The sequence below is a fragment of the Apteryx rowi genome, unplaced genomic scaffold (genome assembly GCF_003343035.1).
Source record: "Apteryx rowi isolate R43461 unplaced genomic scaffold, aptRow1 scaffold_24, whole genome shotgun sequence".
NCBI classification, from domain to species: Eukaryota; Metazoa; Chordata; class Aves; order Apterygiformes; family Apterygidae; genus Apteryx; species Apteryx rowi.
The window spans coordinates 431612-455932 of NW_020448752.1; the positions used below are offsets into that span (position 1 = coordinate 431612).

At 50.9% G+C, this 24321-nt stretch overlaps 1 protein-coding gene across 2 annotated transcripts in view; it reads right to left on the reverse strand.

Annotated features, from left to right (window-relative positions):
- The window catches only part of PLS3 (plastin 3), a 44718-nt gene that overhangs the window by 13570 nt on the left and 6827 nt on the right, over positions 1–24321 (reverse strand). The window contains exons 1-3 of one of the 2 annotated variants that reach the window (XM_026066334.1): positions 17336–17417; positions 7471–7557; positions 296–459 (exon numbers count right to left, since the gene is read on the reverse strand). In XM_026066334.1, coding sequence (XP_025922119.1) covers positions 296–459; positions 7471–7537 — 231 coding nt within the window. In that variant the 5' untranslated portion in view covers positions 7538–7557; positions 17336–17417. Of the gene's footprint in view, positions 1–295; positions 460–7470; positions 7558–17335; positions 17418–24321 lie in introns of those variants that run through there. The other variant, XM_026066333.1, reaches the window with a different exon arrangement.

A 24321-nucleotide genomic window follows, 5' to 3' on the forward strand; every position in this document is an offset into this window, starting at 1 on the left:
AAAAAAAAAAAAAAAAAAAAAAAGTCCCCTCTGCCCAGACCTAAGGGCTGGCAATGACAGGGCAAAAGGTTGGTTACATGCAGAGGTCTGTCAAAGAGCTGATTTTTACACAGCAAATCCTCAAAAGCAATCAATTAGGATGAGGGTGAGTGGCCGAGGAGCCAGGTTCAACCCCTTTTCTTAGCTGGGCCTAAAACCGACCCCTCCTTCCCCCCCGCCCCAACCGGGGCCTTCTACCTGCCAGCCAGGAGGTACAGCACAACCAGACCACTGGAAATTCAGAAATACCACTTACATAGACAAACTCTTCAAAGCTAATCTTCCCATCTTTATTCTTGTCACTGTCGATCATGAGCTTCTGGATGATCTCTCTCACTTTGTACCCAGGGAGAGGCAGGTTGGCTTCCTTGAAGAGCTCGTGCAACTCGTAGTCGCAGATGAACCCATTGCTGTTGAGGTCTGAGGAGGAGAAGGAACAGGAGAAGGGCCTTTAGCAATGGTCCCATCACCTGGAAGAACGAACCCCAGACAGCGAGGTGGAAACATGGTCCCTCATGCTCAAACAGGCTTTATGGAGCAACACGCACTGCCCGTCTCGGAGCCACGTCACATGGACCATCGCTCCTCACTGCGAGCAAGATCTGGGCAGAACAGGGACGCGCTCGAAGGTCTAGAGTGGGACACCCACGCTGGAGACAAGTCCACCAAAGCACACTACCCAATGGATACCATGCAGAATAAGCCAGGAATCAAATGCCAAGGGCATGAACTAAATACGCAGTAATGCTTCCTTGGAGAGGGATCAGCAAAAGCCATGAGATCTCCCCGGCTTGCTGCAACAGCAGCTTCGAAGTGGAGCCGAGCAGGACGGCTCTTGGTGCACGCAACCAAGCCTGGTGCAAAAACTTTGCAAGAAACAGCATCTGTGTTTTATCTTCATTATTTTAYAACTCTTTCTGCATTTATACTTCTTCATACATACATTACTTTTTACATCTAACTGCACCACAGCTGGCTTTGCAGGTTAAATATAGGAAGTAATGAAACAGCGCTTTTYGCATTCTGAATGAAAAACACCAACTCAGCTCTGCATTTACATTTTTTAAATCACGTCAATCATGATGTTAGCCGTTTACTACCGACAAAATTGCTGCCAGATATTTTAATACTGCCCCAAAACGCTCTGCAACGACATTTGCTTTGACAGTTAMCCACTGAGACCCAGCAGCACTGTGTGCCTAGCAAGACTTTATTGCCTACAGGCACGTCCTGCTCTAGTGGCACAGACAGCCCAGGGGATTTAATTCGGTGCCCGAGCAGCCATCTCCTGCCCACCCCGGATGAGGGGAGATGCCCAGCTGGGATTACGGCTGCTGATGGGAATTGAACTTGATGGGAGATGCCAAGTCTCCACCTCCTCTGCCTACGACAGTCATTTGACCACAGGCTGGGCAAAGTCGATGCGGCGTCTGCACTGAAAACATCAGCCAAGTCCTTTAAGGCTCCTAAAYGAAAGCAGTCTCTGCATTTAAGCGGCCGTGCCACCTCCGTCCCGTCCCCCAGAGCTCGCCGGAGCGGCGGCTGTGCACCCAGTCCTCTCCGCCAGCGCAGCCGGGCTGCAAAACCAGCCCACGTGGTCCTGCTGCAACGCGGGCAGCTCCGCTCGGCAAGCACCCTGCCCCTGCCCTACGCGGGGAGGACACGTTTCCCGATTTATACAGCAGCAGCTTCTCCCTAAGGCTGTAAAATTACATTCTGCTCAGGCATCATCTTCTATTCCCCAGACACCGTCAGAGCCCACAGCTCGCTGCAGCCGGCGAGGACGGCCGGCCGCCCRGCCGCGTTTGGCCTGGTTCAGAAGGGACCCCGCACCGCCGCCGCCACCGGGGTCGCTCGGAGGAATAAAGAGAACTATCAGGACAGAGCAGAAGCCGGGTTCGCTCGCAAGTCTGGAAAGTCAACTTCTTTTTAACGAGGTGTCAGCAGTGGTTTTCAAGTTTTATTTCACAACAACGTTCTGGCAAACGGCTTGTTCTCGCCACCACTCCAAGCCRCTTTATTTTCCAGATCCGTATGGGATTTTAAAATTGCTTTCATAAGTTCGCAAGAAAGCGAAATGGAAACAGTTAGTGGCCAGCATCCAAGGCAATGCAGAATAAACCTGCGCTCCCCTCCAGCACCCTTGTCTTGGGGCTCATACTAGTGAAGAGCACCGTGCCCAGGGGATTACTAACTACATTAAATTTCTTTATGAAATGGCAGTGTTTACAGTAATACTGATGAAAAAGTGGTTTGGGCCAACGATTAATGATAGCAACAGGCTGCTGTCTGGCCTTCAGTTTTAGAATTTTATTCCAGAAAAATACAAGCTTACAAAGCAAGCTTTATTAAACAGACCAGTCTGAGATGTCATCAGCAAACTATTTCCCCTGTAGATAAATCACAGCTTCTTCCATTACAGTTTTTTTAGTACAAAACCTAGTTCCATAATATGCATCTTTTCCCTGTCTTACAGCCAGAGGGGAGAGAAGAAAGAAAGAAAGAAAAAAAATTATATATATCAAGACAAAGAAGGGATTTGCTCATCTACAAGGCCCATGGACCTGAAATACAACTTTAGTTTCCCCTTCAGTATGCCCAAAGCCACCACCCATCGCTTTAGCCTCTGCTCAGCTGACCCAACCACAATCTTTTGCCACGCTGCCAAATACAGCGGGTAAATCCAGAAACGCCTGTTCACCACTTGACCCAGTGAATCCACCACTTAAAAAAAAAAAATTAAGTTCAACTTCTACCCAAATGTTAGTAGGCATTCCTGCAAAGGAGGCAGAAGGACATGCTAAGGCTTCAAAATATATGTTGTATCCAACAGCTGAGCAGAGCTAATCTCTGCCTAAACACAAGCCTGGCTTGYGGGTCAGAGATCAGGATTTTGCTGCAGTCTGGGCAAATATCTGCCCGTTCTGAGGGTTCATCCCACCCTACAACGTAGCATCTTTCCAGTCTTCAGGCCAGGCCTCACTCAGAAAACCTTTCCCGCTGCTCACGGGGAAAAAAATTTAGCGGCTGTGCAGCCTGAAGAGCCTCGGCTTGACCCCGGCTGCCCACAGCACCTCTCCTGGACTCGGACAGTTGGCCCATAATCGAGTTTGAAGGACACTTATGGCTGAAGATTGCACCTTAACTCACTCAAAATCTTTGAATCTCAGGACTTAAGTCGAACTGACTTTCGGCAAAGCTTTATGCTGATAGCAAGATAGGAAGCAGTGCTGTGAAGCTGCGCGTGATAAGAAGTGAAAGGACTGCTGGAGCAAGTTATTTAAATATCTTATCCTAGCACTACTTCTGTTGTACCGCTGCCAACTCTTAACTGCAGCCCAAACTCCCAGCTGTAAGACTTGCTCTTTTGCAGCATCCTGAGAAAACGCTACCACTGATTTACTTCGCAGCTTAAAAGGGTAGCCACGTGACGGCCACTTTGGGAGCGGGATTTATGAGCCAGACAGGTCTGCTGGCTCCGCTGCAAGACCCCACACCACGTTACCGGTTTTGCAGTAACATGGTGTTTTGCAGACACCCTCATTTTAAGTTTTAACAGCGTAGGAGCAGGAGGGCAGATTTAAGCGTTCAAGCCTGATGGATAGGCTGCCCCGTGTTTTTGGCTTGGTAGCAGACACAGCATAGTAACCTTAGCTAGTGATTGACTGTGCGTGGTCCAGAGGCCTTCATGTGATAGCCCTGGAAGAGCGACAGATAGACCTAACCCCTATCCTAAAGGGTAGCTGTTTTCCTGGCGTCTGTCTCCGTTTCCTCCAGCATCGCAGTCAAATATCCAAGGTAGCAGCATTGGGAGGAAAAAAAAATTGTCACCTTTGCAACACCAGCAAGTTTTATAATCGATTTCAGCATCCCTGTAGGTCCACCATATGGTAGCCTTGATGGATGTCCTGCACCAAGGTCAGGCTTGAGCCAGAAGACGGTCTAAAATCCCCCTCAATAACTAACCCTGAAGTGGTATTCAGCAGTTGAAGAGGCTGTCAAAACAGAGGCTATCCCAAAAGAAATCCTTAGGCATAAGACCCAGAATTACTAATGGAAGAAGGCAAAATTGTTTTAACAGACAAGCTACAGCCTGGACTCATTATAATCTGCCCGATGGAAAGGAAACTACAGCACATCTAAAGTTTCCTACGTCTCCTGAAAGATGCATGCACGCCAGCACACTAAACCTGCAAAAAGGTCACTGCAGTGATATATGGCACCATCTTCTGCCCATATGCAGGTGGCACAGCAAAGCCACAATAAACAAAACCCAAAAGCTGCCTCAGCTCTGGCTCAGCTTCCTCCAGACAAGCACTTAAAATAGCTTAAATAACAGGATGCAAGAGGGGAAAGTAACCCACACATTTCCTTTTAAGGATATATGCTCTCAGCGGGACACACTAGCAGGATCACAGATCCCTATYTGCCTTAAGCTAACATTTTAGAGCATTGTTTTACCACCTTGCAGCAGCGAACAAAGTGTTCAACTRGGCTGATTTTAGGTACTGAGTGTTTTCAGAGATGTTTATCTCTGCTATTACAATCGGGGAGAAGGAAAACAAATAAGCAGAGCAAGTTTGCAGATTTTGTTCTGCCTACCTCCTCTGTAAAGTGCCACTGCTTGTCCAAGCACGTACAGAGACATACAGCACACACACACCAGTTCTGCAGACCAAATTCACAGACTAGCTGAGTTTTGGAGCAACCTGCTCTTTCCCCGCTAACATGTAGGTCATTCAAAGCCTCGACGGTTATTGTTCCCTGCTTAATTACTTTTTTCAGATGTTGGAATGCTTTTTTTCCTACGACTGTTTACCACATGGATCACTTCCAACAGCAGTACCTGTTTGAAGGATACTGGGAGTTGCTTGTCTGAGCTATAGCTGACTTTAGCACTAACCTTAAACCATGGTTTTCCCACCTGTGAACAGCTTCTAACAAGCAGTAGCTAATCTACGGGACTCTCTTGCCTTTTGCTGGCTGTCAGAAAAGCCACACACCAGTTGCATGGGGACCTACAAGAGACATGGACAGCAAGAGGTGACAGAGCACAAGATAACACACCTGACAGCCCTCAAGTGCTGGAGGGATGCCTCTAGTTAGGTCCACCAGTCCAGCAGCATACACAAGAGCTGGTCCAACATACACCTGCAAAGTCCCATCCATGCAATGCTCACCCCAGATGTTGGACCAAGAGTGCTCCTATCTGGAGCAACAACTTGCTAGATGAGCCACCAGAAGTCCCCAGTGAAGGTTAGACACCCAATTAGCGACCAGTTATATATCCCTGGGCAAAGACAGCTCTCCTTTAGGCAAGGGGAAAATGAATGAGAGCATTAAAGATGCTCTTGACAAGCATGGGTCCTCCCACAGCAATGCTTGTGGGCCGCACCGTGCCTAAAGCACACAAAACAGTCGGAAGGAAGGTAAGAAGGACTAGCAGATCCCACCACACCGGTGGGTATGTGCAAGGCTCATCACGTGTCTCAAGACAACCAAAGTTTTGACATTTCTTTTATATTTTTATAACTGAACAGGGACCACCTCCTGAACAGAACGAGCTGGTCTCCCAGGACGGTCACTATTTGACTTGGATTGCTCAGTCTGTTGCCAGTGCAAAGGCAGCTAGCCAACCTAATCGTGATAATTTCCCCACACACTAATGACAAAAAGCCACTACAGTCCTTCCAAGTTAATCATTTTAAAGTCATTCAGAGGCAGAATAGGCTGCCTACATTCTAGTCTTATTATTGCGTGTATTCAGAACCACACCAAGAAGCAAGAACTAAGATTGTCCCTTGTCTCCCTGGGCTTCATCTGACTTCCACCTGCTGGAAAAGCCGCGGGCAGAGCGAGGCAGAACAGGGAGCTGCCTACAAAGCAATCTGCTTCAAGTACTGATGTGCAGCACTGCTTCACGAGAATCAGTTACCTTTGAAATTCATTTTTCTCTCTGGAGATCATGAATTCACAGCAAGCTGGAGCTTAAGAGACACCCTACCCTACCTAGAGGGCAGTTCAGTTAATAAAGATGTGGGGCAACTACCGATTCACATTTGTAACATGCTTTAGCAGAAACCGTACCATGTCCACGAAACAGAGACTGCAGATACTAGCTCAGGTTTCAAGATTTATGTCCCACTTGGAAATATTAGTGGAGTCTGCATAAAGAATATCCCAAAGAGCAGGAAACTGGGGTCAGCCTTCCGCRGTGGCCAAATGCCAATTCTTAAGCGATTGCAATGTCCAATAAGGGAAACTAATCCATGCCAATCCTATCACTCATGCAACTTATTTGTGGTCCGTGCCAGTCATTGGGTGCGGTTCCCTYGCTGCTGCACTGACCTCAACCAGTGCAGCAGCAATCACTCCCTCCCGTCCCACCTCCTCCCTTGCATTTTTATGCTCCTCCAACAGACCATATCAGGAAACTAAACCAGCAGAAAATTATTTTATCCATGATGTCAGTTTTCTGCCCATTTAAGCTTCCTGAACCAGCCTACCATGGGGAGGCTGCAAACGCCAGCACGGGGAGCAAGCAGGAAGGCAGAGCCGGAGGCAACGGGGCACAGCCCGGGCTGCTGCGGATGTGCAACCTTGGAGCCAGGCTGGCTGTTACGGAGGTGAGAACCAGCTGGCACAGAAACGGAGCCACCAGAGGGCAATGCACATGCAAGCAGCCACAAAGCATTTCTATTGCCACCACAAGTCGCTCCTTAACTGCCAGGTACGCAGCCGCTAATTAGGCTTTGCTTGTCAAACTCGGGGCCTCAAATGCACCTGCACAAACCAGAAACGGAGCACCTCCGTCCGCCATCTGCCAGGCTAGGCCAAACTGCCAAAACCAGCRGAGATGAAGCGGATGCACGCTCAGGGAAAGCTTCCAAGTAGGAATATTTATCCTGCAGGAGCCATCATGTCCCGGGCCCTGCTGAGATGGCAGAGCCTCTGACAGGTGGCGAAAAAGCCACATGATTACATGGGAGAGGGCTCTTTGCCAGTCTGCCAGCGCCCTTGGGCTGCTGCCAAGCCGGAGTGTAATGAGCCTTTCTATTTTCAAGCCACCATCAGACCTGAGAACTGTGCAAGCCCTGAAATGCTCCCTGGGCTACAGTAATACAACACCCGTGGGGATATTTCTTCCACCCTCCCCATGAGGAGCRAGCAAAGCCCACTCCCGAGCAGCAAGGCACAGCCACCAGCCCCACTGCCCATGTCCTCCTTCTACTTGTGGCTACACGGGACAAGCCAGCAGCGCCGAGGCTGCTGAGGGGCCCCTGGGCAGGGAGAGGAAGATGAGGCCAGCAGGAGACTGCCCATACCCTGCTGGCACTGCTGCTYGCAAGGGTAGGAGACACCCATTTCAAACACAGCACCACCAAGGCAAGGTATCCTCCCTGCTGCTGGCCGGGACTGCAGGCAACTTACCAACTTTGGCAAAGGCCTCCTTGAGCTCCTCCAGCTCATCCTTGGAGATTTGGGTGGTGTTGGCCATCTCATGAAYTTAGGGAGTACCTAAAGAGGGAAAAAAAGGACATTGTGTGAAACCCAGTTGCATTCAAACACATGCGATTTTCAGCAGCAATATAGCAACAGTCAGCACCAATGTCACTGTACTTCTTGAAGCCACGTTTATCTTTCCACTAAGAAAACAGATGTGAAACTCGGCAGACGGTAAGGAGTGCGTTTCCCAAGTCAGAAATCCCATTAGCCTTGTTAATATTTAGCTCTGTGTGTTTATTTTACAGGCTGTGCTGTTCTGCACGCATTAAGGTACCTGCTACAAGTATGTTCTRAGTCAAAAAATAAAAATAAAAAACAAACAAAAAAAAACTACACCACACTCACATTTTCCCCAGCTTTGAAGAAAATAGAAATCTAAAGTATTAATGCAATAGATGCTGAAAGCTCTGCCTGCATGCCCGTCCCCTAGAGAGGAGCACAGCTGCCCCAAACAAAAGGTGAGGATGCTCACCAGTACCCGCAGAAGGCCTTTCCGCATGAAGTGGTATACACGATATTGTTTGCAAAAARAGAAAAGCAGTTTGTTTTTGTACTAGCAAACTGCTTGAATAAACAGCCACCTATTTCCCAGAATCAGCCTCTCAGGAAGACACGCAAACAACAGGCTATATACACTGTCCACCCTCCCGAGCAAGACACGGCAGGAGCACCGTGAGCAAGTGAGGACCRCTCGCTTAAACCAGGAGCACGCAGAAACCCCACTTCGATCAGATCAGCACGGCTTCAGGGGCATTTAAGAAACAGAGAGGACGAGGGGCTTGCTTCATGAGGTGTGAGCTTCATGGTGGGTCACTTCACCAGGTGGGTGCCACCCTGAGGCACCACCACCACAAGGATGGGCAAAGGCCCAGGGACCTGCCTACGTCCTCTTCCCCAGACCACTCACAAGAGCACGAGGAGCCTGCCAGCACTTTGGTCAGCACGAACTACAGAAATCGGTGATCCGTGGGACACGCAGATGGGATGTCCCCTGTGCAGTGGCTTTCCATGAACAAGGTTGTAGACACCAATAACTAAATTCAGCGGTGACAGAATTGTGGCTTTCAAAGGACTGGGGCTCAGCCCTCTGCAGCCTTGATGTAGCCAGCATCTAGTACACASGGTGGCGTAACCAGCCTGTAGCTCAGGGTCTTTGCAAACGGGGATCTGGGCAGGCTCAATTCAACCTCAAATGAAATTTGCATCCCAAGATCTTCCAGCTTTCATTTCATTAGCTACAGCTGCTATAAGCTGAGAAATTAAAGGTTTCCTCCTCTGCCTATGGCTTGCCTGTTCCTTTGTAAGCAAGAGGATGAAGGATGAATTCAGCTTTACGGACCGGTGAATTCAAGTTCATAGACCATCAGAAGGCAGGACCCAAACAGCCCAGCTTGCTGTTTTGAATGACAACCAAGGCTCATCCTCCTGAATGTCCGTACTCGGATTAGAAAGCCTCCTTTGCCTAAAGCTCTGAGCTGCCTTCACAAGTGCTTGTTAGTTTAAGAACAAAAGTTTGCCTGTAGCTGAAAATACTAATTTTCTTTAATGCATTATTTGGTCTGGAAAGCATGAAGCTGTTTGAGAGGAGAACGGATAGACAGGCGTGGCACCCTGGGAAAGCAGCGCAGACAGGAGCTAGCAGCACAGACAGTCAACAAGAAGTTGCATCACTGCAGAGTTGGAGGAAAGCAGAGCAGACCCCACCTCCCGAGCCTCCGCAACGCTGCCCGCGGACAGGACCAGATGCCGAGCAGTCAGTCAGAGCCACTGACAGCAAGACCAACCAACTTCATCATCGGACTTGTATTGCAAGAATAGGGCAGGGGGAGGAATCGCAGCAAAGCCGCGATGGATTGACAGAGCARAAAAGTGCTGTAGTGGATTTTCATACTATGCCACAAATTACAAGCTAGGCTGGTCAATGCAAGGAAATGCTCCCATGCAGCTCCCTGCAAGATGTGTGRATGCTGCGTGCAACACTGCCTGTCTTGCGGGATGCCCAGGCTGCCTGACCGGGACCTGCTTCTGCAGCTGAACCAGCTCCTTCCTCCTCAGTGCTCCCGTGGTTGCCCACTCCCTTCGTGCCACCAAAACCTGGGTGGKTTTTTTTGAGGGAACAGAGGGTTTGCTTAGCAAGAAAGTCAACTGTAAGCAAGCCTGGTGCGTGCTACGGGAGGCTGATTTCACCACTGGCAGAAACACTTGGGTATCGAGAGCAGAGGCGATTTTGGCTGGTGATTGCCAGTGTAGCGGCAGAAAAGCTGCAGGACCTGCCAGGCAGGAGAGCTAAGAGACCTCCAGCGAGGAGCAAAGCAGGGAGACTCAGAAGATCCCACGCAGCACAAGTGTGACGCCTGGCACAAGGACACATCACCTGGCTCTAACGAGCAGAAAATGGTTCTTCTATAGGCTGCTACTAGGCAAGAAAATTCAGTCGACCCTCCTTCACAAATACTTCTTTTTTCCTAATCCTCACTCTTCCTGTTTCACTTTCAAACCATTAGGACTTCCCTTAAAAAGGGATTTCCAAGAACAGAATTATCTAACCACTTCATTGAGATTTAATTTGCTGGTATCTGCCTCTAACATCTTTAACACCATAACGAGCAGCCAACACCCCTATAAGCCGAGAGCTTTTAAGAAAGCTGCTGTTTGACTTTTTCAGGGAAACGGCACGCTCTGGACATGTCCTGCAGCCATTTGTGTGCATCTCCACTTAAAAATATTACATTCCAACCCCTATGCTTGTCAGCTCAGTCAGCAAGTCTATAAAACAGACTCAGCACCCTCGGGGAGACACAGCGTGGAGAAGAGACCTCAGCGACTCCAAAACGAACCCCAGCTTGGCGTTCCCCTGCGGCATCGGGAAGCGGCCGCCAGCACCCTCGGCCAGCTGCCCAGGCCACCCCGCTCCCGCAGGACACCTACCTCAGCTCCAGCATCACGGTTATTCCTACCGGGAGCAAAAGCTCTGCCCAGCTGCCAGCGACGGCCAGAGACAAACTCTGGTTTCRAGAGGGGAAAGAAGGACCCGGAGAGGAGCGACGTGGTCCCGCACCCGTTTTGCACCCTGGCGACAGACGGGTCGATGCACGCAGGCACAACGTGCGAGGAAGCTGTTCCCGCTGCAGGTCCTGCGCTTGCTGCCCCTTCTTCCCGCGCCCCGAAGAAGGAAAGCAAAGGCCACTTTACACTTCAAYGCGGCTTTGCGGGACAGCGGCGGGTGGACAGCATATTCTGGTCCGTGCCGCAAAAGCTTCGCTTCTCGCTGCGGATAAGAGCCGTGCATCCAGTTTTCCAGTATCGACTGCCTTCCCAGATAGGGGCTGCATCCCATTTTTATGCGAACAAGTTTTACGGCCTCCAAACACACTGCAGTCGCCAGATCGGGGGAGATTATTTGCTCCCCAACAGAACTGCAGTARCAGCAGGTGACATAAAGCTGGTGCCATCCCTGTATTTTAACAGCTGTAAAGCAGCTGGGGATGAGGGATAAGCGCGAGCAAAGCCCTCTCGGCGCCTGCTTTTTCAGGGGCTTTATAAGCGTCTAGGAACAAGTGAACTAAAGCTATTTACTAAAACCAGCCCGTTTCCCGGTGCTCATTTCAGCCAGACCCCCCCGGAGGAAAGGCCGGGGTCTCTGCCGCCAGGTTGTGGGGCCAGAAGCGCTGCTCAAACAGGAGGGAAAAAACACACCAAAAAACACCAAAAAAAAAAAAAACCCACTAAAAAAAAAAAAACCCAAAACCCCCAAAACAAAAGCAAACCCCAACTACATAGCATTCAGGCATCTGCAGATCACCCTGAAAGCTGGCAGATTAATCCAATTTTAAAAACGCACRGCAACCAAGTATTTCCCGACAGGGAGTCGAGCACTTCCAACAGAAACACGGCTGGAATTCGCTCCCAGTCCAAACAGGAGAAGCTGCTCTCCGAGCGAGCTCCGAGCGAGCTCCATCACTCTCTGACCTCTCCCAGTTTAATATCGCAACAACTCACTGATTAACAGCAGCACCTTGTTAAACGGGCAAACAGAGACATGTCAAAATGCCAACAAAAAAAGGTATTAATATACCTTTCCCTATCTTTTTATATATATATATATATATATATATATATTTAAAAAAACAACACAATAGGGCTAGTCTAGAAACCATGACTCACTCAGTACGTGTTTCTGTTTTCAGGGGAACTTGTGGTTTTATAGTCTGTTCATGACAAGGGCTCCAGACATGAGAGGGCAAGTCCGTCGGCATTAGGAAATTAGAAGCACTTTAAAAATCTGCAGGTCTTTGCTAAGCCAGCAAAGAGCCGCCTCCCTTTCGGATCAGCCAGCGGCGCAGCAAGGAGCCGGGTCACCCCGCAGCTCGCACACCCGCCGCGCGTGCCCGCGGGGACCCCCTCGCCTAGGGCACGTGCCGCAGCGACGCCCCGTTTGGGCAATATCCCTGCAATCCGCCTCAAATAGGATCCACCCAAGGCATCTGAGGGCTCAGCCCATTCTCCTCCTCCTCCCAATTCGGGGAGCACCGTGCTTGGAAATATTTGCAGCCGGGAGACGCGCACCACCCACTCTTGGGCGCACCCAGCTGGCTCCTTCTCTGGTCCAGCCCAAGCAAAGCCTTCGGGGATTTGCACCCAGCAGCTTCAGCTCGACAGCCAGACTTACAGCGCGCGGATCTGGTCCGACAGCGAGTCCCCCCCAGGATAATTACTAGATGCCGCTTTGGGGGGAGACGGGGAAGTTCAGGGATTGACGGCCACTAAGCGCAAACCGATCGAGCATCTCCTTTAAACCGGCAAAACTACCACCACCAGGTTTTCTTGGTATTCCTGCAAATCCCTGAAGCGGTTGTGCTGGGAGAGACGTGCTCCCTGCTCCATGTTCTCACCCGGGAGCAGCCCGAGAGCTTTTGCTGCTGCTGTTACACAGCTAACTGCCACTGCCGGGGAAAAGCCTGGCAAGTTCATKAGGGGAAGGGACGTGTCCCAGAGTTAGTCATTGCACTTGGCTGGCCAGCAGCTCTCTCCGGATTTGGAGACATGTCTCCATGGGATATCCACCTTCCTGCAGCAGGTTCAGATCGAAAACCGCAATTCTCCTAGCTGGATCCAGGCAGAAGTGACACCAGAGGCTTTTCTGAGCAGCGTTTGGTAGATGCCTAGCRTGGACCTGTAGACCCTACACTGAGGCAGAGTCCAACTGCATGGAAACAGCTGGTGCAAACCACTATTCATAGGCTGTTCCTATAACTGCTGCCCCAAAGTCCACGGTCAGCCCCAGACAACCTGATCTTTCACTTTTTGCAAGCCGCTCAAAGCATCTCTCCCTGCAGGAGGGCACCAGATTCCCTAGCTCAGATCATCTTTTAAATCTTTTGTGACAACTGCTGGCCCAGCAGCCAGTTCACGTGCCTCAAACTCCCCCACGCAGCCAGACCCAGCACACGGTCGGCACGTTCAGCACCTTCACCCAAAACCGACCTGCAACCTGCACCCACGGGAAAGCTTGAAATCGGTCAACAAATCCCAACTCGCAGCATTGAATAGGAACCGGCCCCTCATTAAAAGCCCAGCTCGCAGGAGCRCCAAGCCCTGCAGGACAGCATTAAGAAGAGCGAAAGCTGGTCAAGTGATAGTACATGGGGCTTCAAGTACATGGATTTGTGTGCAAGGTAGATACAGGAAGAAGGAGGATATGGAGCATCAGAGGCTGCTTGGATGGACACCATGGGGGAAACCTTGGAGAAAAGCAGAGGGATGCTGGCTTACTACCACGACGCTGGGGCCTCGCAAACCCACATTTTCTACAGGGAGGCTGAACTGATGGAAACCTGAAAACAGACTTGGGCCTCGGACAGGAGGGAGAAGCACAGGATGCTTCCTACGCACCTACGCTCTTCCCCAAGGACTCCCGACACTGAGGACCAGGACCCAAGCGGGTCAGACAGTCAAAGCAGCAGCAGTGCTCGTTTTCAAGGAGGAGAGCAGCTGCCCGTAGACCTCCCCAGCTGCTCTTGCACGCTCGCGTCCTGCCGCAAACTTCCTGCTACAGCACAGCCGCTGTGCAAATCCTGCCGCAGTTATCTGCAAAGCGCCGGGAGCCGACGGGGCACAGCACGAACCACGTAAAAGACTGCTAGAGACACCACTAAAGCAGTCCTCAAAAGCCTGTTTGCCAAATCCTTCTCCTAAATGGAGCACGTCGGCAAATYTCCGTTTTCAGCAGAGCAGCCGCTCCGGGATTTGCGCACATTTAAGACCATAACCTGCTAGATCGGTTTAACTTGCTCCTGAATTTCGATAGTTTGTTCCCGTCGTTGGCTGGAGAATGGCAATATTCCCCATGAACGAACTATCACAACGTGAAACAGGTGATTCCTTGAATATCCCTTTGGAGAGGAAGAACCAAAAACCCATTCTGCCTGAAACTTCCATAAGCTAATAAAATTCAWAAGAGAGAGAATTCAAACCCAAGTGCAAGAAAGGAGGAAAGAAAAGGGTGATCTCATGCAAGCTAGTGGACCAAGACTTAAAAGGCTTGATTTAAATTCCCAGCTCTGACACAGGGGAGGGGGTGGGGGAAATCATGCTATCCTCTCAAGAAATTCTTATTCTCATAGTAACTCTTATTCTTGGGTAGTCCACCAAATAAAGCTTCATTTAAATTCCTGGCTCTGGAACAGGGAGAAAAAAATAAATAAAATAAAATAATAATCAAGCTAGCCTTTCAGGAAATTCTTATTCTCATAGTAATCCTTATTCTCCTKTAGCCCCCGAATAAAGCAGAGGATTAACCTTCTGCCTACTCCAYTCCTAAACCAGAAGTGACTTGAAAGGACCCACCTCTCCCTGCCCATGCCCAAAACCCAGCACAAGGYATCCCTCGTTTGGTGATGGGACCCCGGAGCGACCGGGGAGAGGCTCACTGCTTCCCAGCCGGGCGAGCGGGACACTGCGAGCCTCGTAGGGCTGAATGAGTGCAGACCTCCTTCCCCCAGCAGGGACTGGGCTCCGCTTGCCGGGAGCTGCGGGTTTCCATAGACATGCTTGAAACACGTGTCCCTCAATTTCCCAACATTCAGCCCCAAAAAAGCCCAGCTCTTCAGGAGGGCGAGATGGGGACCTCGGCCTCTACTCTGGCCTGCCACAGCTGGAAAAAGCCCTTGCAGGAGTCAAGGCCAGGCCACGCGGTTCAAACCTGTCTTCAACCCCAGCCCTGTGCAGGATGCATCCCACCGAGCACCACGCGGGATGCCGCTCCCCAAGTCCAAGGACTTTCCTCCCCCTCAAAAAGCCACCGCGGCCACTCGCATCTCCGCGTCTGCGGCCACTTTTGCCGTTCCCCTTCCCAGCATCGCGCAGCCCCATCCCCGAGCCGGGACCGTCGTGCCCCCACAGCTGCCCGCTCCGGGAGTCCCTCCCATGCGCTGGCTCAACAGCAGCGGCTACAGGCTCCGTTCTCTTTGCTTAGCAAGTAAAGTCACCGATATTCAACATGCCGTGATAAAGCAAGCAGCGTTACTCATTCTGTTAAGCTCCCCACCCGCCCGGGCAGGGAAGTCAACCCGATTCCTAAATGAAATCACGTTACAGTCACGACTTATTCAGTCCCAGCAAACAAGCTCCCACAAGCCGGGCAGCCGGCGTGCCGCTGCCGATCCACGAAGGGCGGACGACAGGGAGTTTCAGCAGCTCGTTTGGCTCGGGTGGTTTCGCGCAGCCTTTCCACAAGATATAGCTGCGGTCAAACGATTTTGCAGACTGTTTTATCAGCTTGAGAGCAAACAGAGCCGTCCCGAAATCGCACGGCCGGGACTGAAATTCCAGCAGCCTGGAGACTGCTGCCTCTTCTGCTGATTATAAACGCTGGGGGAGCAGCGTGGCAATGAATGCTTTCTTAAATAAGAAACGAACCACTTAAAAACTATAAACCATACCTTAAACATTGGAATGATGTTTAAAAAGTCTCTTAAAAACAGGAACTCACCTAACAAATCCAGGAACTCATCTAACAAATCTCTTGCTAGAAAGAGCTACTGATAGACGGAGGAAAAAAAATATTTTTCCGCCCTTTCTTTGCTGCTGGAGTTCTTGCTTAGAAGGTATTCAAAAACAATGGAAAGAAATCAAAATAACTTGATTCCGAGCAAGAAAGTATCACTGGACAGCAGTAAATCAGTGTTGCTGCATAGTTGTTCTGGCAGCTTTTGGAAGCAGAAGAAACCCTGTCAATTCAACGCTTATTTTCTCTAGAGAAGATGGTGAAGCCCCTTTCTACCCTGAACAAAAGCAGAAGCATCAGTCTTCAAGATTAAGGGGAAAAGCCTGCAAGAGCAGCAGTGAGCTGCTGTCTTTCCCTTCCGGGAGGTTGCCAGGRGAGTGAAATGGGGTTTACCCTGCCAGCAGGGTGTYCCCCACTCTTTTCCCCTATAATTTWCCTTACTCCGGGGAGGAGAGAGGAAGCAAARGTAACAAGCTCACCAGTCGCACCCGTAAGGGGATCAGGGAAGCTCTRCACGGCRATTCTCGGGTTTTAGACAAGCATCRACCTCTGCAAAATGCACCCTGATCAGCAGATTTTGAGGCTGGGCAGGATCACCCAGATGCACCCAACGCCGCTCGCTGGGTGCCTACGACCTGCTTTACCTCCTCCTCCTCCTCCTCCCTGGGTTTAGCCAGTGCCCGATGCCCCTAGGACGGATGTCGCGGTTAACTACACCTCCGCGCTGCCAAGCGGCACACGGCCTCGTCCCTACTCCGAATTTTGGTGGGGCGAGGGAGTCCTTCCAGCCGAGGAAACCGCTCCTTAAAGCCAGACCTTTTGCAGGATAAATGCAGGGTAAAACAAGTGCACAACAGCCCAGGGCAACACGTTCAGTATAAACAACATCACTGCACGAAGAAGCTCCATGAGATTTGTTTTAGGGGCAAACAACTTCAAACCCATCAGCCTAAGCTGTTCGGCATAAACAATACAGCACGTCACCCTAGGACTTTGTATGCCGAAGTCCTCGGCGTATAAATGTGTTTTAGCCAAGAGCAGCTGCTAAAGCACTTGGAGATGGTCTGTTCTGGTTGGTAGCACCGAACGTAGCCAGCTTTCACTGTAAAACGCGGCAGGCTGGATAAACTTGTCAGCTTGGAGACAAACTCGTGCCATTTCCCACCTGAACAGCAAGCGAGCAGCCGGAGCACAGCTTTTCCCAGCAACACCCCCCCCCCCCCGAAAAGCCAGAGAGCCACAAAAGCCAGCGGCGTGCAACCATTTCCCAAAAGCATTCAGAGCTCCTGGTGCTTCCTGCACGACAAACACTTCGGTATTTCACATTTCCAACCCGCAAGCTTAGGTGGTTCTGCTATTTAAAAGATTGCTGCACGCCGAGATTGGGAAAGACGTGCCCCAGACTGGGATTTCTGGGAAGACACACCCAGGGACTTCTTCCGAAAACAAAATACCCCGCGACGCGGAGCCGCTCACAGCGCCCGCTCTCGCGCTGTCTGCGAGYACCGGCTCATTTAACCAGCTGCACAGCTGAAATCCGGCTTAAAGCCCAAGCTGAACCGTTTTGTTTGGGCTAGAGCTATTTTTTTTCTTTTCTATCAACTAAAGCATTGCATTTTGCAGAAATAAAGGGGGGGAAAAAAGAAAAAAAAAGGCAAGACGAGTTACAGGGAAGCTCTCTGGTGCTCGCTCGCGTTTGCGCAGGCGGCCAGAAAGCAGAGCAAGAGCAGCGCCGGGCGAGCGGAGCGCCAGCGCGAGCCGCCGGCACCGGCCATCCCTCCTTACCTTCCTCCTCCCGTGGGAAGGGCGACTCCGGGCCCGCAGCGAGCGCAGCGGCGTCTCTCCCGCCCCGGCGGGCGCCGAGCTGGAAAGCCAGCATTCCTGCCGCCCGCCCCGTGCGGCGCTCCGCCACCCGCGCCGTTCCCTCCCACTACGGGAGCGCGCCGAGACCGGCGGCCGGCCAGACGGCAGCGCGAAGGAGCCGCCGGCGACGGCTCGGCTCGGGGACGGGCGACTCGAAGCATCCCGCGCGCTGGGAGCGGGGCGGACGCGCGGGGAAGGGCTGCTGCCCTGCACCGCTCGGCGGCGGCGGCACATAGAGCCTTGGGGAAAGCAAACTATTCCCCACCACCTTTAAAAAAAAAAAAAACACACACCCTGTTTTACCTTTATTGTTAGAAATTAAACACCTTTTGCATTGAGAGCTCTCAATTTGTCCAGGCGAGCGGCAACGTGGAACTTTTATTTTATTTGATGCAATTATTTTATGAACGTCTTTAAAGACACCAGAGGATCACACCAAGGAAGTCCTAACCGGGCTCAGCCTGCCGTGAAACAGGACAATGCCTACTATTTTGTCCCAAAATTCCTTAAAAAACCCAAAGTCATGTGGTCTGAAGGGACGGTGAATATTAATTTCAGAGCTGGTCCATACAGCAATACGTTTTACCACCTCTCCACTTAACCCCTTCTGTGCCAGAGGAAACCTGGACAGACATCTGCTACCAACCAGAAAGACCTAAGTAAGAAACAGCATGTGGCATCGTTTTTTCCTGATACCCTCTATTCCAATACACAGGAACAGAATAAATCACAAACAGGGCGAAGCGGGATTTCCAGACAATAACTACATATTTCTGAAGTTTTTATCCTCATTAAGTCCATGACATTTGAGCCCTCCTGTAACTAAAAGGAGAGGATATCACCTACTAATAAATACATGTGAATTAGTGAAGAATTTGGAGAACCCATGACCATCCTAAAAATTAAAAATACTCGAACTGAGTCATTGCCCCCTTTTTTAATTACCTCAGCCAGGAAAGTGAGTCATCACCTGGTCTCATTTCTTGGGCATCATCTAGAAATCTAGTTCCAGCTGTTCAGTTTTAAAAGAGGTATTAAAAAAAAAAAAAAAAGAGAGAAAAAAAAAAGAGAAAAAACACCAAAACCCACAACCTGTCAGCTTCCTCGGGATGGTAAACATAACAAAAACCAAAACCATGTTTTTTATGCCCAGAACTGCAGCTGTAGCTTAAAAGAAATGAAGTTGGCTTAAAAAGCACATGCACACTCCAAAAAACTCGGGTCGCCTGTGCGCCAGGAGGGGTTCGRGAGGGCAGCCCGGGCACGGCTCTGACTCACAGCAGCAGCCAGTTTCGGCATCGCGTTGGGTGTAACAAGTCCCCGTCCGGCTGCTCCCATCCGAGACAGCCATCGAGTCCAGGCCGTAGCTAGATTCTTGCGGCGAACGCGGCAAGATGGAAGAAGCACGTTTAAGAAAGTCCTTAGTCCCTCTGCTGTTTTGCCTTTACTTGTAAGCACGTCACACAGCATAAACTCTCGTGCCRTAAGTTGGCAGCAGCATTTTAGGAAGCACTAAGGCTTTGGAGGGCTACTGGGTTCGGGGAGGGCGTGCAAAAGCCCAGCTCACAAGCTAACGTCTTTTATCAAGACCTGAATATCAAGGTGAGAGTTGTTACAGGGACAACAGCTGCTTTAGGGGGGGAAGAAAACTCTCCTCCTCTTGCCTCTGCTTGCTGGGAAAGAAAAGCAGCCCCGGGAGGTCTGCGGGTGGAAGATCTCCGCAGCAGGGGTGGACAACCAAAAGCCACCAACGCATGGGTCTGCAGAACCTCTCTTTGTTCGCTTTTCTTTTCCCAGGTAAAAGCATTGCAGCTTACACAGCTAACAGCAATTCCCACAGCTAGAAAGGCAAAGGGCATCTCTACCACCGCTGACCCGCGGCAGCACCCGGCCGAGGAGAGCAAGCAGAAGTTCTGCCCGCGCAGCACTGAAACACCCATTCTCCCCACGTGGAAAAGAGGATTAGCGACAGCCAGCTCTTCTGCAGCTTTAGAAGCGCTTAGCTCTCCAAATATCTCCAAACCCAGCATTGCTGGTGCAACTTGCAATTACGCTCAAACCTAAAATAGCATTTCCTCCGTGCCAGCACCGCTCGCGGGCGCATCATGCTCCGTGACCGGCCGAGCCGGGCCGCRGCGGCGGCCAGCGGATGCGCGGCTCCCCGGGCACTCCCATCCCACTTCCTAGAGCACGCCTGGGCAAACGTGGCTCTCCGCCCGCTTCCAAAATAGGAGTTTTAGAGTCGCCTCGATATACCGGTTTATTTTCCTCTTCCTCCCTCTCCAAGAAAGCCTTTTAGGGAAGCACAAGACAACTATCGCTAGGAAGTTCCTCTGACCAGGCGACAACTCCACGAACACCATGCTGCAAAAGCATCTAGTCTTCTGCATAAAGCCAAAGCTACCTGTGCACCTGCAAAAGCAGGCATGGAATAAATATAGGGATGTAAGGGATATATATGTAAGAGATAAGGAGCCAGCTATTCCCTAGTCCCTGCCAGCGGGACTGGAGTGCACTAACCAGGTCAGAGGATCCCAACTGAGACACACCAGAATCAACCCAGCCCTGAAACAGCCAAGTCTCCAATGGGGAAACTGCACATCTCCGCTCCCTTTCACAATTAAGTCACTGCAACAAGAAAATAGGTTTAGGATGAAGACCTTCCTACCCTGCCCCAGAGGCCGGTTGGCTGACAGCACACTGCACGTGTCGCGGAAGAGCGGCTGTCCCAAAGGGAGCTGGAGAGCTACAGACATCATTGCACAYTGCAACGAAGGCTCGTGACCGCGGAAGACAGTGGCACCGAGCCTCCGCCGTAGCGTTAGCAGCGGGTGGTGTTGTGCCGCCCAGCTGCTCGCAAAACAAGATTCGGGCGAGGGGAGGCACTGACGCCTGGGGACAGGATCCCTCAAGCACGTCGTTGCACAAGGAGGCGTCTCCTCTCGGGCTCCTGCTGCCAAGTTTCGCTGGGAGGCCACGGATACTCACCTGCCCTCCAGAAGTTACCCAACGAGAACCGCGGCAGCTGTAACAGCTACCTTGAGGGTGAGCAGAGAGGGTAATCCAGGAGGCATCTCGTCCCTCTTCTCTCACCACCCCGGAGAACAGACACCTCTGTGACAGCACAGGGAGGAAGGCATCACTGAAAGCCCTCCAAAAGCCCCAGCCTTCATCTACCTCCGGGTGAGACCCCATGGCTCTGCCAGCCTAGCACCAAGTCCCTCCATCCAGGAGAGGACAACTGTCCCCTCCTGGACTCCAGGCTCCAGCTTACCTGCCCGCTGCAGAAGAAGTCTTTCCTACTCCTAGTTAGCAGCGCCGAGAGATGTCATGCTAACACTGGCCACGGTGCAAGATAAGTGATGAAATCCACAGGGAGAAGTCCCTGGCACGGCGCACCAGCCCTAGCCCACGCTGAGGGCTGGGCTACATCCAGGAGCCAACCCAATCCCTGCCGCACCGCTCTGCCAACGGAGGACCATGGCCCCAGAGGTGGCGCCCAGCACCCAGGTCCCAGCCCAGCCACCCTCGCGCCGCTCCGGCAGCAAAGCCGGTCCGACCTCCCGCCCCGGTCCGGACCTGGCCCGTGCAGTCACTGCGGGTCACTGCTGCTGTGTGGAGAAGAAGAWGATGAGGAACAAGAAGCTAGAAGTACAAATGCCAGCATTTTTAAGGCAAACCTTTTAGCTTAGATCATCTGCCCTGCAGCACTGTACATAAGCCTCTTGCATTTTTTTTTTAACTATTTAATGGCAGTTCAGTGCAACCAAGCCTTCAACAGCACCCCTCCCCACCCCGCCAAAAGAAAAGAATAACTAGTTGGAACAGACACCAGGTAACCTAAATAGTCTATTCTGCCCAAAAGAAAACACCCAGCTTTACCAGCCAGGGCTTTAGAGAGCAACGGTGAGGGGTCAATCACGATCTCATTTTTGACCAGGATCAATACAGGACCTTGAGATCCTTGGCTAYGGCATTTACCATCTGCCAGACTCTCCCCTCCTCCAATCCCATCCACATTCTCCTTTAAAGATAAGGTTTTTAACAGGARTTGTGCATTGATGGATAGACACGCTCTCCTCTGTGCTTTTTTAAACAAATTGAGGTTTTCTGCACTTCTTGCCTTCATCCCRTGTTGCTGACCGACTGCAAAGCACATTCCATCAGCGTAAACAGCCAAAGAAGGATTTGACAACGGAGGAGCAAGCAGTTTTGACCTTAACTCCTCAATTTATCAGCCGTCTTAAAGAAAAAAGATCCGTCCTTGCTAGATTTCCACCTTAAAAGCTTTCCGAGCCGCTCTTTCAGAGAGCCTGTCATCGGGAGGAAAGCAAGACATTAGTCAGGTTCATGCTTATTTAATTAAGAAAAAAAAAAAAAAGCTTGCATATGCATTAGGGGCTGAAACTTAGTCTTCCTTAAAAAAAAAAATGTTTGCAAACTAGAGCACGACAGTGCCAGACAGAGCGGAGGACTCGCCCGATTTACCCCACGCTCCAAGGGAGCTCAGCGGAGGAATTCACCGAGCTGTCGCCTGCAGCTTGGAGCGGGGAAGCAAGCCACCGCCGAAGCAAGCCGCCGGCTGGGACGCCCGGCCCGCTGCGCCAGGGGCATCTCCCGCCTCGCCGTTTCGTAAGGAAATCGGAGGCTCCGCTGATGTCAGCCGCAGGAAATGAGCCACCGGCAGATGACGCCGGAAACGGGCTTTATATTTAGTACTGAGTCACCCGCTTTATTAAATTCTGAAGGCACAAAGGTGGGTGTGGAGAGGGGATACTTTGCGGGGGGGGRAAAAAAGAACAAGTTTTTCCCTTGAGATCAGAGTCCAGGGCTTTTTTTTCCTCCCCCCYGATAGAGAAACTAAGATGACCTGAGAACTCCTTTTTGCTCCCAGTACTTCTGCACTTTCCCCCAAAAAGGCAGCTGTCAGTYATGCTGCCTTTCTCAGGACCGAAGCCAACACCTAAGACGCTCCGGGGGCACGCGGCTCCGGGGGGATTTGCTCGGGTCAGTCCCGCGGCAGGTCGCAGCCTGTCCGGGACCCTGGATGTTCTCCCAGCCTTCCCGCAGCACCTTCTCCGAGCCAAACCAGAGTCAACTGAAGGCGACGTGGAGCAGGGAATGTTTTGAGGCAGTTTTACAGCTGCCCCGACTTTGCGCGAAGCACACCTTATGCCCATCGCGGCAATTAAATCAGCGCCAAGGGGAAAAGCTTTTCTTTGGGTGCTTACAACGGAGCGAGACGAAGGCTGGCGAGGCTCGAAACAGGCAGAGAGGCGCGTGGTTGTTCCCTGAGGATACAGATGCCAGCATCTGCATCCTGGGGGAATAAACTTCAGATTAATGCAGATTAATTTGCAAAAGGTTCAAAAATTAATACAAGCGTACTGCCATAATATTAAGGTCTTCTAACATCCAGCAAAATTAAAGAAATAAAGTTTTAAAGGATACTGAGAAACAGTCTTACTGCAGGTTGTACCACAATACGAATTAGAGGAGTACAGACTTGCCCACGGGCGGTTTTCATACAAGTCCATGTTGTAAGCTTTTTCACTCTCCCATCAAGAAATATTCTGCAGTTTGAGCAGCAGCAACAGGTCTGCAAGGTTTTCAGCCAGTCTTTTCCACTGAGGAGACTCACTTTTCAAATACTAAAACACAAATACGGTTGCCAAAGCCAAATACGGTACCTAGCGTTGATTTAGAAAGTCAACAGCAAACAAGAGTCATCTCCAATGCCAAACACCATCAGTGACTTGACTACAGAAGCAGCCTATTAGATTACTAAGCAGAAAGTAAATTGCTGTAATCTTCAAAATAAGATTACAACAGCAAAAAGGATGTGGCTCTCAAAATCAATCTCGACTGCGGCAGCACTGGCAATTATGCCGAACCAGAGGTCAGGAACTGCTTAATAACATCTTCCACCTATACGCAAGGAGAGATGATACCACCGCAGCTACAGGCTGCTCGGACCAGCAAATAGACATTTAGCCAGCTGTTGACCACTGCCCAGACCAGTATCCTGCGGAACGATACGGGCTGGTCGCGAGAGGTTGTGGGACACAACCACTGGGTGGCTCTTCAGTCCCACTCAACGCATCCRCGGAGTGACTTCCTGCTACCGGGAAGGAGGTTTTGCTCTTGGGGAAATCAAGGCAAGCCATGAAGGTGGAGTCCCAGGGTCATCCTGAGGAGCACTCCCAGGTGCAACCCAGCAAGAAGGTCATTAAGGAGTCCCTGGTACCACACCCACAAGTCCTGCCAGGTGCTGGAGGTAGCCAAGAGCCACAGGATATTAAGATTTTGGCACATGGCTCTTAGTGTTGTGCAAGTGGGCCTATTAGTTCAGCTGTGTTGGACTAGCCACAGATCTCATCTCAAGAGACCTTGAAGCTTTTCCTAGTATTCWGCTTGGAGCTGGATTTGTTAGCTTCCCCCAGAACTGCTCCTTTTATGCCAGACCCCAGCAGGAAAACTTCTGCAGGCTGGGTCTGCCTGAGAGTATAACTGTGCTGCTCCTACGGCCACGGCATTCTTTGCAGATGCTTAGAAAGATGAGATTATTTGCACTGTACGTGCAAGCRGCAAGTGTGCTGCTGTAAAGTTTAATGCTTTATGAATTTATGTGAAAAAAAGCTTATTTCTCCAAATAAAAAGGCCCACGGATCCTCCATAAAGCCCAGGATGTACTATTTGATAGAAGGCACAAAACAACTTTGCTTTCAGACAGGAGGAGAAGATCTAGCTGCAAGGAATGACAGCACGAGGTGCAACGTTGACTAGACCAACGAGATCCAAGTGCTGATGATCAGGCACGTGCAGCGYGCGTGAAAGGGCAATGCACTAAGGAGGTGCAATACCCTGCTATTTGCCAAGTTGTTTTCAATCCAATAATGAAAGCCCCG